Raw genomic sequence first — 15,967 nt, 5'->3', positions numbered from 1 at the left:
ACCCCCACACCAGAGTCTCCAGGAGGAGAGAGGGAATATGCCATACAGGCCACATAACATGGCTGTGGTGTCAACCCACTACACAGTGGAACAAGGTGAAGATCCCCAGCTACTCCGAGGCCTTACTACTGCCATGATGAATGAGGAAAGCCTGCTGAGGAACCCTGCTCCATACGTTGCCGCACCCAAGAGCCTCAGCCCTCCCCACAGCCTCCATCCCAGACAGAGAGAAGCAAGCCAGGCAAGAAGCCCTGCCAGTAGAATCGACAAGACAGTCTGTCTGTCCCAAAAGCTCCCTCCCTCACCCAGCTGATATCACATGTCCCACAAGGCTGCTGTCACCAATCCTCCACCTATCAATTAATTGGGGGGAGGAAAGGAAGAGAAAAGCCCAAGACAACAGCCAGGACTGTTACTAAATGCCCCGTGCAGACTTACTTTCCACTTTCTTCTACTGGGACAGGGTCGGGATCTGCAAAGAAGGGAAACAGAGCAGGTTACAGCCAGCAGGGGATGTGGCAGGAGCGCTGCTCTGAGCATGTGCCTGGCTAGCACGGAGAGGAAGAGGTGGCCACTGTTTCCTGCTACCCATTGGGAACTAGCTTAGATGCATCAGCGCAGCCCTCCAACATAACTCCTATGTCCTTGCATGAGAGGGGATGGCAGCGTGCTCCATGTGCTAAAGCCCAGCAGCAACTTTTATTGGTGCTACAATAAAAATTAGTCCCTATTAGGCCATGGTATTATCTTTAGCCAACAAGTTCCCAACTGAATCACTGGCAAACACGGCTCTGGGTGTCATAAGAGGAAACCTCCAGACTGCACCTGAGGTGGCCATCGCAGTCAAGAGCTGAGGGAGTGTTGGGATGGGAAGGGGGAAGAGTGTTAGGGAAAGCAACAAGGGCATGGGCAGATATGTTGACTGAATGAAATGTGCCTGGGCATGCAGAAAACCACAAATGCCAAGAGGTGTGGGGTCTGGACTGTGACCGTAGCTGGTCAGCCCAGGGAAGCTGTGTGGAGGCTGGGCCAAGAGGCAAATGGTGTCAAAACTATAGCAAAGAATGGAGGCCAATGAGGGGCCCAGTGTGGGGAAGGTACAGCTTTCCCACAGACGGACCTGGGAGGAAAAGCTGAGCTGAGGCTGGGCAGAGAATTCTCAGCACTACGTGAAGAGTCACAAGGACCACTTTCAGGAGAAGTGTGCTAGGCAAGCAAGTGCCTTTTCATCACACTTTTTTCTCTGACAACCTCATCAGAAGTTGTTCATGTGTGGCAAACATACTGCTTAAGAGATTAAGCCCGAGAACACATTGTACGGAGCACAAGCTTTGCATTCCAGCTGCCTGCCTAGGGTGGACTCTCACCCTGTCACCTATTAAGTGCCCCATGTAGACTCCAGCAAGGCACTGAACTTCTCTAGGCTGTTTCAACATTTGTCAAATGAAGTGGGGAGAAATAGAAGCCTCGTTTGGAAGGCATTAGGAAGGCTTAAGTGAGGTGATATGTAAATTATCAGAGGTGCTGGCCACCTTTTGTAGTCTCTGCAGTTAGAATGATACCATCTGTGTCAGTTCCTAAGCAGGATGGTACAACTTCTGCGCAGAAGGAGGCAGCTGCATCCTCATCACTTTGTGCCCCTCATGCTGCAGGACTTCTCTTTCCTTAAGGAGCCTGAGTAATAATACTTGCACTGATGAGTCCAGAAGAGAGCAAGGAGACCCTCAGCGCTTGTGGGTGGTATGGCTGCATTCTAGCTGGCCATGGAGGGGATATATCCCCCAAGGGAAAACTCCATAGCTGCAGACAATTCCTGGCTGGGTCAGGTTGCTTGAAAACACCTGAGGCCCTGAGGCCAGCTGAACTTTGACATTCACAAGGAAAACTACCTGAGGCCAAGATTAAAAAAAAAAAAAAGCTGAATGGTATTTGCTGCCATAGCAACCTCACTCCCTGTGTAAACTTGTTGGTGCCCACCCTGAACAATACCATTGCTCCAGTGGCCTGAGACTTCCTCCTAGTCCCCATTGGAGTAGCTAAGGGTCCACTCTTGCAGGGTGCTCAAGTTCCCTCCCACATGTCCTGCAATCCCATCAAAAGCTGGAAACAGACAGAGAACCTGGGAAATCCCCAGAGCCTTGCCCTCCACCTAGGTTGACTGGATACTTGCTTGAAGCAACACAAACCAAGGAGAAAGTCCACAGCCACCATGCCAGCTGGCTTTCCCCTACAAGCACCATCTCCTGGCTGAAGGTCAACATTATAGGCCCACATCAGACATAATACCTCAATTTGGGGAAAGGCCTGATCTCAAACCCCAGTTAACACCTCTTTCCAAGTCATTCTGAGTAGTCAGGAGGCCATGAGCCAGTGCAGGTAACCAGTAATGGATGACCACAGCTGAAAACTGAGAAACTCACCACATCAACACTATATATAATCAAGGGATCCCACAGTGCCTATGTCAGCACCCTCTAACCTTAAATAAGAAATAGTCTATTCAAATGAAAAGAACCAGAAAATAATTCTGAGAATATGAAAAACAGAGTACTTTTATACATCCAGAGACCACACCATCTCTTTAGCAACAAACCCTAATAAAAATAATATTTTTGAAATTCCAGATTTAGAATTTAAAAGGGGGTTATAAAATTGATCAGCAAACTTCAGCAGAAAATTTAAAACCAACAAAAAAATGTTTAAACCATAAAAGGTATGATTGAAAAATTCTTCAAAGAGATAGACATCTTAAACAAAAGAGCTTTAATTTCTAGAAATGAAAGTATCATTAAGGGAAGTACAAAATACAGTGGAAAGTTTTAACAGTAAACTAGAACTAGCAGAAGAAAGGATCTTAGAACCTGAAGACAAAGCCTATAAATACCCCATCAGACAACAGTACAAAAAACAGAATCAAGAGAATGAAACAAAGTGTGCAAGAAATTCAAGATTATGTAAAAACTCCAAGTTAAGAATCATATGTGTTTCTGAGGAAGAAAAGAAAGCAACAGGTTTGGAGAACCTATTTAAGGGAGTAATGGAGAAAAACATCCCTGGTCTTGCCAGAGATCTAAATATCAAGATCAATAAGCCCAAAGAACTCACAGAAGACAATTTACAAAAACTTCATTCTGAAGGCAAATACTCATCTTGTTATGCAATATTTATGTGAAGGAAAACATTTGAAGAGCAGTGAGACAAAAACATCAAACAATTTACTAAAGAAAATCCATCAGATTAACACCAGACTTCCCAGAAGAAACGCTACAAGCCAGAAGGGATTGGAGCCCTGTCTTCAAACTCCTCAAACAGAAAAACAATCAGCCAATGAGACTAACTTTCAGAATGAAAAAGAAATGAAGTCTCTCCCATACTAGCAAACACAGAGTATTTGTCACCACTAGACTGGCTCTACAATAAATATTCAAAGAAGTTCTAAATATTGAAACAAAAGGTTGAAATACTCTAGTAGAAAAATGCTGGAAACCCGAAAGTCCACAGGCGTTATGGAACACCAACACAATAGAAAATAAATAAATAGATAGAGCAACCAGATAACAACCAGTAAGATGAATGAAGGAAAATCTTACATATCATTTTTTATTCACTCAATATAACTGGTCTCAATGCCCCTCTAAAAATGTATAGACTGGAAGAATGGATTAAAAAACAACAACAAATTTCTGCTGCCTTCAAGAGACCTTCTTATCTTACAAACACTCCTATAGACTTAAGATAAAAGGGTGGGGGAAAATATTCCACACAAATGGAAGTCAAAAATGAACAGTAGTAGCCATTCTCATCAGATAAAACAGACTTTAAATTGACAATGGAAAAAAAGACAATGATGGTTATTATATAATGATTAAAAGATCAATCCAATGAGAACATATAACAATTTATAATATATAGTTGCCTAACACCAGAGCCCTCAGCTTTATAAGACAAATTCTACTAGACCTTTTAAAAAAGGAGATAGACAGCAATACAATAATACTGAGAGACTTTAAAACTCTACTGGCAGCAATAGACACATCATCAAGGCAGAAAGTCAAAAAAGCATGATTGGAGTTAACTTGTATCCTAGAGCAGCTAGAACTCACAGACACTTAATGAACATTCCATTCCAAAACTAAAGAATATACTTTTTTTTCATCAGCACATGAAACTTTCTCCAAGATAGACCATATGTTAGGCCACAAATCAAGTCTCAACAAATTCAAAACAATCAAATTTATATCAAGCACCTTTTCAGACCACAGTGGAATAAGATTAGAAATTAATTCCAAAAAAGCATTCCAAAACCAAATGAAATCATAGAAGTTAAACAATCAGCTCCTGATTGACTCTTGGGTCAAAAATGAAACCAAGATGGATATTTTAAATTACTCAAAGTGAATGACAACATGAAACAAGGTATCAAACTTCTGAGTCATGGCCAAATCTGTGTTCATAGAAAAACTCATAACACTAAAGGACTAAATCTCTAAGACTGAAAAATTGCATATCAACAACCTAACATCACACTTCAAGGAACTAGAAAAATACAAATAAACCAAACCCCAGGGCAGCAGCAGAAGAAAAAATGAAGATCAGGGCAGAACTCAATGAAACTGAAATTTAAAAAAATAATCATACAAAAGATCAATGAAACAAAAAGTTGGTTCTTTGAAAAGATAAACAAAATAAATAGACTGCTGACTACATCAATTAAGAAATGAAGAGAGAAGATTCAAAAGCTTAATTAGAAATAAAAATAGAGACATGACAGTGAAACAATGCAAACTCAAAGATCATCTGAGACGATTATGAAGACCTCTATGTGAACAAACTAAACAATCTAGAAAAAATGGGTAAATCATTGGAAATATACAACCCTCCTGACTTTGAAGCAGGAAGAAAGAGAAACCCTAAACATATCAATAACTAGTAATAAGACCAAAAACAGTAATTAAAAGTCTCCTTGCAAAGAAAAAAAGAAAAAGGTCGGGACCTGAAGGACTCACAGCTGAATTCTACTAGAACTTCCAAGAAGAACTGATGTCAATTTTACTGAAAGTATTCCACAGGATTGAGCAGGAGGGAATCTACCCTAATAAACTATGAAGCCAGTATCATTCTGATACCAAAGCCAGGAAAAGACACAACATAAAAAAAGAAAACTACAAAACAATATCCCTTATGAGCAAAGATGCCAAAATCCTCAACAAAATATTAGCAAACTGATTTAAACAACACATTTAAAAAAATACACCATGACCAAATGCGTTTTATCCCAGGGAAGCAAATGTGATTCAGCATACACAAGTCAGTAAATGTGATCCACTACATAACAAAGTAAAACACAAAACTCATATGATAATTTCAGTAAATGCAGAAAAACACTGGATAAAATCCAACTTCCCTTCATAATAAAAATCCTCCATAAAATAGGCATAGAGGGAACATTCCACAAAATAATAAAAGCCATATACAACAAACCCATAGCAAATGTCACCCTGAACAGAGAAAAATTGAAAGCAACCCCACTCAGAACAAGTCAAGGATGCCTACTTTCACCACTCCTAGACAACACAGTACTGGAAGTCCTAGCCAAAGCAATCAGATAAGAATGAGAAATAAAGATATACAAATAGAAAAGATGAAATCCAACTGTGTCTATATACTGATGATACGATTCTATACTTAGAGAATCCTACAGATACCTACACTAGATAGATGAATTCAGTAAAGAGTCAGGATACAAAATCAGCATGTATGAATCAGTAGTAGGGCTATATACCAATAGTGACCAAACTGAGAATCAAATCGAGAACTGAATTCCATTTAAAATAGAAACCAAGAAGCTCAAATTCATAGGAACATATTTAATCAAGGAGTAAAATTCTCTACAAGGAGAACTACAACACCCTGTTGAAAGAAATTGTAGAGGACACAAATGAAGAAACATTCCATGCTCAAGGATTGGAAGACTTCACACTGTTAAAATGACCATATTACCAAAAGTAATCCACAGTTACAATGCAATCTCTATCAAACTACCAATCTCATTTTTTACTGAATTAGAAAAACCATCCTAAAATTCATATGGAGCCTACAATGAACCAGAATAGACAAAGCAATTCCTAGCAAAATGAATACAGCTGGAGGCATCACATTTCCAGACTTCAAACTATACTACAAGGCTGTAGTAACCAAATCAGCATGGTACTGGTACAAGAGCAGACACATTGACAATGGAACCAATGGAACAAAATAGAGAATCTAGAAATAAACCCAAATACCTGAAAGAAGTTGAGTTTAACAAAGCAAGCAAAAGCATTCACTGGGAAAAAGACATCCCTTTCAAGAAATGGTGGTAGGACAAGTGGATAACTACATGCGGAACAATGAAACTTGATCCTTCTCTCCCCATATACAAAAATTAACTCAAGATGGATTAAAGACTTCAATGTTAGACCTGAAAACATAAACATTCTAGACAAAAACCTAGGAGAAGTTCCTCTGGACATCGGTCTAGGCAAAGAATTCATGGGTAAAACCTCAAAAGTAAATGCAACTAAAACAAAAATAAACAAGTGGGACTTATTGAAATGAAAAAGCTTCTGTAAAGAAAAATAAATAAGGGCACCCCTTCAGGTCCCTTCTCACTGTACTCAATAAATACTCCCCTCTCACTGTACTCACAAAAGTTTTTTTGTATTCCATAAATCCTCCTTTCTCACATGAAATTTGGTCTCTGACTAATCACCAGAAAGCAGCCAACTTTATTTGCAAAACAAGGAAATAAAGGCTACTTCTCTTAACAACAACAAAAAAAAGACAGAAAAAGAAAAAGAAATAACCCAGAGAGCAAATAGGCAGTTTACAGAATGGGAGAAGAAATTATCAAACTCTACAGCTGATAAGAACTAATAAGCAGAATCTACAAACAACTCAAATCAGCAAGGAAAAAGCAAATATCCCCATTGAGAAGTGGGCAAATAACATGAACAGGTATCTCTCAAAAGAAGATATGCAAGTAGCCAACAAACATATAAAAAATGCTCAATGTCACTAATCATCAGGGAAATGCAAATTAAAACCACAACAAAATACCATATTATACCAGTAAGGACTGCTATTATTAAAAAATCAAAAAACAATAGATGCTGACATCAATGCAGAGAAAAGGGAATGTTTATACACTGTTGGTGGGAATGTAAATTAGTACAACCTCTATGAAAAGTAATATGGAGATTTCTCAATCAACTAAATCTACCAGTTGATCCTGCAATCCAACTACCAGGTATCTACCCAAAGAAACAGAGCTCACTACATAAAGACACCTGCATGGCATATTTATTGCAACACCATTCACAATAGCAAAGATGTGGAATCAACCTAAATGCCCATCAACTGATCAGTAGATAATGAAAATGTGGTCTATACACACCATGAAATGATCCACCTATCAAAGCGATTGTAAGAATGTCTTTTGCAGCAACTTGGATGGAATTGCAGAACATTATCCTAAGTGAACTAACTCAAGAACAGAAAACTAAACACTGCATGTTCTCACTTATAAGTTGGAGCTAAACTAAGGGTAGGCAAAGACCTAGATAATGATGTAGAGGCCACTGCGACTCAGAAAAGGGAAGTGGGAATGGGTGGAGGGTCAAAAAATCATCCATAGGTACAAGGACACAGGTGAGGATGATGAGTACACTTAAAACCCAGACGAAAATTATTTGTGCCCACCACAAAACTATTTTTAAAAAGATTAAAAACAAAACAAAACAAAAACTAAAACAAATTAAGTCTGAGACTTGGTTAGAGTACAAACTTTGTACTCCAGCTGCCTGCCTAGGGTTGACTCTCACCCATCACTTATGTAAAGCCCCAGGTAGACTAGAGCAAGTCACTGAACTTCTCCCACCTATTTCATTATCTTTCAAATGAAGCTGGGGAGAAGGGGAAGGCTACTTTGGAGGAGGTAGGAAGGCTTAAGTTAGGTGATGAGTAAAGCATCAGAGGTGTTGGGTACTTTGTGTGGTCTCTGCTGTGACAGTGACCATGTATGCCAGTAGCCACTAAGCAACATGGGGCTTCTTCAGCCTGGAAGGAGCAGCACATCCTCATCACTTTGTGCCCCTCATGCTAGAAGACTCCTCTCTCCTTAAGGAGGCTGAGTAATAAGAATAGCACCAATGAGCCTTGAAGAATCCATGGAGATCCTCTTAGGAAAGAGCACGGGAGACACCAAGACCCGACAGAAAGGCGAAACAGACCTACCTTCCTTTTTAGGGAGTTGATGAGCCTGGTTTGTTGCTGCAGATTAGCTTGGAGGGTGCTGATCAGCTCATTCTGGGAATCTGCCTGCCTCTGGTTCTCTTGCAGGGAGGCCTGAAGCCTCTGGATCTCTCTCTGCAACTGTTGGGCACAGGATGGGTGATCAGTCAAATATCTGCAGGAACCTCTGAGTGCTCTGTCTGGAGGGCCAGAACCTGGAGGAAAATGCTGGCTCGGGGTTTCACTGGAAGCAGGAAAACGGATTTCTACACCTAGGTAGGTGGCTTTTTAATTAAGCTAAAGAATTTCCAATTTGGGGACATTTTTGAGCTGTTCCTAAAATGTAAAGTAAAGTAAGTAAGTAATGTATGTAAATGTAAGTATGGAGTCCATGACTATGAGAGAATGGGCTCTTGGCTAGATGTGACCACCCATCTAGCCAAGAACCAATTTACCTGAGGACAATTTGGTAAATGAAGACCATTCAAAAATCATTCAGTTACTGTTTTTAGGTAAAACCAGAAGTGAAGAAAATATGTTAAGATGATCCCACTGATGTAAGAGCAGAGATGAAATAAAACTATCTATTACTATTGGCATAAGGAAATCTAGCAGAATACAGTAGAAATTAATAAAAATTATATCTGGGAAGGTGAGTGTTAGGGATGGGTAGATGTGGATAGGGGAAAGTGAAGACTATACTCAGTGACCTTCAAGCACCTCTCCTGCTTTGGAACAAATGTGAGTGTATTTTCCATTAGAAAATATTTCAGATAAAACAAACCCAGCACATGCACATGCATACCTATCCTGCAGTGGAGAGAATGGAAAGCCTACCTTGAAGGGTAGTAGGGATGCTTAAGTAAGGTGATGAGTCAAGGGTCAAAGAGTTTCTGGGCACTTTATGTGTTCTCTGCTGTTAGAGCGACCCCGTCGTTGCAGCCCCTAAGCAAGATGACTCATCTTCAGCCTGGAAGAAGGCAGCTGTATATTCATCACTTTATACCCCCACACTGGAGGACTTCTCTCTTCTTCAGAAGCCTGAGAAATAAGGCTAGCACCGATGAACCCTGAATATTTCACAGAGATTCTCTCTGGGAAGAGTCCTGGCTGAAACAAGGAACAAACCTACCATCTTCTTCTGGGAGGCCTGGGAGGCCATGAACCTTTCTTGTCTCTGAAGCTGGTCTTGAAGGAAGGAGATCTTGTGTTCCAGCTGAGCAACTGACGTTCTATAATCTAAGAGGGAAGTCTGCCTCTGAATCTCATTCTGAACCTGTTGGATAGAGGATGGATGGTCAGTCAAATGTCTACAGGGAAGCCCAGTGAATGCCCAGTGTCAGCGAGGCCAGCACATGAGGCAAATGATGATTAAGGGTTTCACCTGAAACAGGGGAAGGGTTTCTACTTTGGGCAGGTGGCAGCCTGGAATGCAGTGGCACGATTACAGTTCACCACAGCCTTGATCTCCTGGGCTCAGGTGATCCTTCTGCCCCAGTCTTTCAAGCATCTAGGTCTACAGGCATGTACCACCATGCCTGGATACTTTCTTTTTGTGGAAATGAAGTCTTGCTATGTTGCCTAGGCTGGTCTCCAACTCCTGGGTTCGAGCAATCCTCATGTCTCAGCCTCACAAAGTGTTGGGATTACAGGTGTGAGCCCCTGTGCCAAGCTGGCAGGTAGCTTTCTAAGAAGGCTAATGATCTTCCAGTTTGGGTACATTCTTGAGCTGTGCCTGAGTAAAAGTGAGAATAGAATGCAGGCCCTGGCTGGACAGTCGACCCCTTCTGAAAACTGATGGGAGTCAGCATCCAGGAACAGTATTGGCAACATAATACCTGCCAACCAGTTTCAGGACAGGTGTAGGGAGTGAAGGGAGGATGCTGAATTATAAGTGATGATCACAGGAAACCAAGCTCCCTCAGACCACCTGACAAGAGCCACCTCTCTATTCTTAGCTGCATGATCTTGATGGAGTTCTGTTTTTTTCCCCTTTCTCTTGGTGTTCTCAAAATGATTCAATGCTGTCAAATGCACCCCCCCAATATTAAGACATATTATAAAGCTACAGAAATTAACATATACTGGCTCATGATTAGGCAGACAAAGTAATGGAACAGAATAGACAGCCCTAACAAAGATGAAAAAAATGGAATCTTGGTTGGTGGAGAAAGAGGAAGGGAGATTATTGACTAATGGTGTTAGAACAAGTGATAAGGTGCAGGGTAGAAAAATAAGGACCTGGATCTGTGCTTAATAGGTTAAGCCAAAAAAAAAAAGTTATTGGGTCATAAAGTAATACAAACTGTCTGAGCCCAGGGGTTTGAGACCAGGCTGGAAAATTTGTTGAGATCTTGTCTCTACAATACATCACAAAAATTGGCCGGGTGTGGTAATGCACACCTGTAGTTCCCGCTACTTGGAAAGCTGAGGTGTAAGGATTGCCTGGACCCAGCAGGTCAATGCTGGGATGACCGTGAGCATGCCACTCTCTCCAGCCTGGGATATAGAGTGAGACTCTGATTCAAACAAAACAAAACAAAACAAAACAAAGCAAAAAGCAAAGCAAAGCAAAGCAAAATAAAACAAAACAAAACAAAAAAGTACTACAAACATAGGACTGTTTTCTTTTTAGGTCTGAGATTGGTGTGGTCATTAAGAAAAGACTGATAATTTAATAAAATTGACCCCATAAACATGACTCATTTTTGCATAGCCAAACCATGGTAAACATTTTAGAGGTTCAACAGAATACAAACAGTCACAACCAGAGCAAGGAAGGGTTGGGTTGATTTCCAAGCATTATACAAGCTCACACTGTGGTAAGGAAAACATCAATAATAGAAAAATAAACCAAGAAGGTAAACAGAGTTCCTGGGGAAAGAATAGCTTTTTCTATAATAGAAACATGGGAAACAACAATCAGTAGAAACACTCCTGCTAACTAGAGGATTGCAAGCTCTTTCTCCATAATTGTGTAGAGACGACACAGAAGTAGAACATGATTGAATGCCTGTGCCAATTGCCTTCCTTGTCATGGAATTATCAGTGGTACAGGCCATCCTAAAGACACTGGAGTAAGATTCATCCAGTGGTGGCCAGAGTCATCATCTACCAGACTGTGAGAGCAGACTGTGCACAAGTCTTCCCAACTCCATTAGGTGACGTCACACTGATTGCATGAAATCAGCCATAGTGGGAGTATTTACACACAGAAATTGACCAATGCTTCCAGTCAAAGCTTTTTTAGTTCAGAGAGCTGGTTGGTAAACATTGACCATCATAGTACTGGACCAGTCCCAAATATCCTTAAATTCATTCACACTTTGTAAGAATCAGACATTTTAAGAGTTAAGTGGGCAAAAGTCAAAGTGGAGGAAAAGGTGTTAGGAAAGAGACAACACACTGTTTGTATTTTTTAAAAGATCTTAGGCCAATTTAATACGTACACATATCTCCAACCACACCTGGGAAGCTTATTGTACACTTTCCATAGCTTCACAGAAGGCCTGAAATTAAAGATCATTGCTGTCCTTCAACTTCCCAAAGTTCATAGAAAACTTGGAAGAGAGGAAGTTTCTTGGCTTGCTCTGGGAAGAAAGGCACAGAGCAGCTCACCTGGAGTGCCAACTTGTCTCTCAAGGCTGTGGTCTCCTGTATACTTTGGATTCGCTCCTCACATATCTTCTCCATCAGCAATATGAAGTTGGACTCCTTGGAACAGTGGGACTCCAGTGCCCACATTTTCTGAAAGGTCAGGGCATCATTTTTTGTAGATGAAAATCTAATCATGATGTTGCCATTTATATCTTGAATATTGTCAGTGGACCACACCTTACTCAACCACCATGAACCCCCCACTGGTCCTTACTTGATACCTACACACCTGAAAAGATTCACACACATCAGCAACCCCTTTTACTAGGTCCCTCCTTAATGCTCAGCCCTTACATAGGAAAAAACAAGGTCCATGGAAGAACTGAGTGAAAGAGTTCCATTTTCATTTCACTGAAATTCTACTACACTTAAAACTCAACCTTGCCCACCTGCTGCCCCATTTCTTCCAGTCTGGAATCAGCTGAAGAGGAACAGACTCAGAGCCTATGGGAGGGTCTCAGGCACTCCAGGTCACTCCCTGAGGACTTCTGCCCTCCCTTCATAAAACATCCTGGCTGCCCCAAGGAAGAGATGACTTTTCACAGCTGGAGCTCTGTCACCAATACCTGGTGATTCCCGAGCTAGCAGTATGTAACCTGAAGGAAAAGGAAAATTGGATCCAAGAGAGGATGACTTTCCACAAGCCTAAAATTATTTTTAAAATTTATTGCTATGCAGGAAGAAAAGTAACATATTTCCATGTCTATATTGTGTAAACTCTAAAGTCCTATTAAAGTCCCTGAGTTTCACTTGATCTCATTCTGGCTAACTCTTTTCGATGACTGCTGAAGCCATACTGAGTTCCAATGTTAGCCATGTCTTAATGCCTTAATGTTTTCCTAGTGTCAAATGCTTGACTGCATGTATGCCCAACACTGGCTTTCTGTTGTGTCAGTTCTCATTTCCAGACTGCTGCTTATGACACTCCGTAGAGCTAACTTCCTTGGCAATACAAACCTTCATGGTATTTTCCTTTCCATCAGAGACTCCTTTACCATCTAGATTTTCTCCATAGCTAGTCTAGTGTTCTCTCTTCAGTCTAGTAACGTGGTCAGTCTAGTTCCCAAAATGTTTTGGGAACTATTTTCATAATGTATTTAACTCTCATTGACCTTCCTAACGTGAAGGAGAATCTATTCTTGTGTTTTGAAAATGGACTGTCTTACAGAGACTTTCCATGGTCATTCTAAATGGAATCCTACCTGTTTTGCTCCTGAAATTTAAAATATAAATTAATAAAATGATTATCTTACTGCACTGATAATTGTGCATCCAGTTTTGTTATTATAATTTGATAAATGTACAATAACAGAATGTTGAGAGACAGGAGTGAGACACAAACACCAAAACATAGCATAGGTAATGCTATAGAAGAAAGAAACGCCATAAAAAACAAACAAAAAATGATGTCCTAGTTTAGGATAATGTGATTCAAGCTAAATTAGGAAATCATGGATGGTAAAGGTTATGTCCTCATTTTATAACTTAATTTGTAACCAGAAGTGACCCTTTGATGAAGTCGTTTCTGAATGACAACTTTAAATTGAATTAGTACCTATGTATCAAACATTCAGCCAGCTAGCACTGTGTGAGAGGAAGTGCAGGAGTCTAGAGACATGAGCTTGTGAGTGATGAGTATGGACCTGGATACTAGGAGCATGAGGGAAATGGTGGAATAGCTTCATGTCTTCTACAAATCGTCCCTGACCCAACTGGGAAGGATTTAGGATGGGAGGGCTTGGGTCATTGCAGAGGACCCCTCCGCTGCCACCACCCCACCCACATACACAGATCTCTCATTTCAATCCCACCACCTCCCATCCTTGGCTTTCCATTTCAGACTGAGATGATGGATCACCCAAGACCCACTCATATCCTATGTAGATCCTCCTTTGAAATAAACTGTTGAGGTGTGTCATCGGGCAAAACAAAGAATGATGGTGAGAAACACTCTTACACAGTTCAATGTCAAAAACAAGATTCTCTTTGATTTAGAAGGACCAATGAGAAATGAACGCATTTAAAAAATATTCTATCTCAGAACTCTTTCTTTGACACAGTTTTAGTCATACAGGTTCATATAGAAAGATAGAGCCCAGGAATAATGTTAATAGGATTTTCTGCACGCATTTGATAGTGTATTCAGTAGAAGAACAGGGTTTTTGGAATTTAAATTGCTAGGTTCAAATCCGGGCTTCAGTTTTACCTAGATGAGTGACCTTGAGCAAGTTATGTGGCCTCAGTTTCTTCATCTGTAAAGAAGTAGTGATAACAGCTTTACAAAAGAGAAATTAGAGAAAGGGGGGGAATTAAAACAAATAAAAAATAAACTAGAGATGCACCCACTTTGAGAATGTTATGGTTGCTAGATTATGATGAAGTTTAGAGGGCAGTGGATACAAAGAGCACACTGCACAGAGGAGAAAAAGTTGTCAATACAGTTATAGCTTAAATATGAATTATTATGTATGACCTCCAGAGCACCCAACACAGTGTTTGGCATGTACTTAGCACTCAGAGAATGTTTACTGGTAGAGCGATGCTTTCATTTACAACACGCCTCATTTCTTGTCCAATGATGAAAACTCTCGCCAAAATAAGGCTATCTGGAGTTATGACAAGACACCAGATAATGTTAAGGAGTGTGTATGTGTTAATTTAACTCTTTCAGCAGCCTGTCTCACAGAAAAGAAACTGAGGCTCAGAGAGTTTAACTAACCCCAGTCTCACAGCCAGTATGTGATAGAGCTGTGATTCAACCCCAGTCACAGGCCTCAGATATTGACATAGGGTATTACAGTATAGTAACCCCAAACAGAAGGTGAAATAAAACTAGTACAAATTAAGAAATACATTTTGAAAAGAAATAAGCAGATTTTCAACAAAAGAACTTAGAAGAGCCTTTTGCATTGGATACCTGTTCTAGCATAGAGCTGTGGTCGGAAATCCTTTTGAATTTCTCCCTCAATGATATTTTAAACTTGTTAAGCTCATCATGAAGTTTGTCTCTCTCTTTTTCTTTCCAATCCTCAAATGTCTTTTTAGCCTCAATTTCCCTCTGATGAGTGATTTCTGATTCCTACAGAGAACAGCGAGAACAATATTAACATTAATTCCACATTATAGAAAGTGTTCCTAAGTGTCTTTGAGGGCTCCTTGTCCATGCAAGTCACTATGGAGTCCCAGAGACATCTGTCCCACATTCCGCATTGTTTTGACTGGAAGATGCACAAACCAGTCTTATCTGAATTGCAAAGTCCCTGAGGACACAGACTTGGCTTCCATTTTTTGACCTAGGTATACCTTGGAGATATTGCAAGTTTGGAAGCCAAAACATGAAAACAAAGGGAATATTGAAATATAGTGATTATCACAGTAAAGTAAGCCACATGAATTTTCTGGTATTCCAGAGCATCTAAAAGTTATGTAGACTCAATTTCAACTGTAACATCACAAATAACCACCACAGATCACCATAACAGACATAATGGCAAGAAAACCATTTGAAATATTGTGAGAATTACCAAAATGGAACATAGAGTCATGGAATGAGCACATGACATTAGGAAATGGCACTGAGGAACTTGCTTGAGGCCAGGTTGCGACAAACCTTCCATTCATAAACACAAGAAGGCAAAGCACAAGAAGACAAGCTCTGCCTGCATTCCTCAAAAGACCCAGCACTGTTGGTGCTCAATAAATGTATGCTGAGGGATGAGTGATTAACGAATACATGAAGGAATGAGCAAAACACATTTATCTCCATTCTACAGCCATGACTGAGCACTTCCTCTAGGCTGGGTTCTGGAGTTTTCAGAATCAGAACCAGCCTTTGTCCTCCAAAACCTAACAGTACCATAGAAAAAGTAACAATTCAGGTTCAAAAGTTCTCAGAGGGTGCTCACCAGTGCAAGAAACTGCATCTCTCATCTCTCCTTTTTGTGCACATAAATCTGCAAAAATAATAGTAATAATTCCGTTTTCCTTTCCAGACTACCCAAAATCATTTGTCATGTCCAAGAAGGCACCATACTAGCTT

At 40.4% G+C, this 15,967-nt stretch overlaps 1 protein-coding gene across 1 annotated transcript in view; it reads right to left on the bottom strand.

Annotated features, from left to right (window-relative positions):
- Nucleotides 1-15,967, bottom strand: part of LOC103270765 (zinc finger protein DZIP1L-like) — an 85,598-nt gene that overhangs the window by 53,861 nt on the left and 15,770 nt on the right. Inside the window, 4 exon segments of the mRNA XM_021717695.1 lie at nt 8,275-8,412; nt 10,216-10,278; nt 11,890-12,018; nt 14,846-15,007. Coding sequence (XP_021573370.1) covers nt 8,275-8,412; nt 10,216-10,278; nt 11,890-12,018; nt 14,846-15,007 — 492 coding nt within the window.

Source organism: Carlito syrichta, unplaced genomic scaffold (assembly GCF_000164805.1).
Source record: "Carlito syrichta isolate Samal-C Ts95f unplaced genomic scaffold, Tarsius_syrichta-2.0.1 Scaffold309931, whole genome shotgun sequence".
NCBI lineage: Eukaryota > Metazoa > Chordata > Mammalia > Primates > Tarsiidae > Carlito > Carlito syrichta.
The sequence above is the reverse complement of the archived record's forward strand: the minus strand, read 5'-3'. Positions and strand labels throughout refer to the sequence as shown.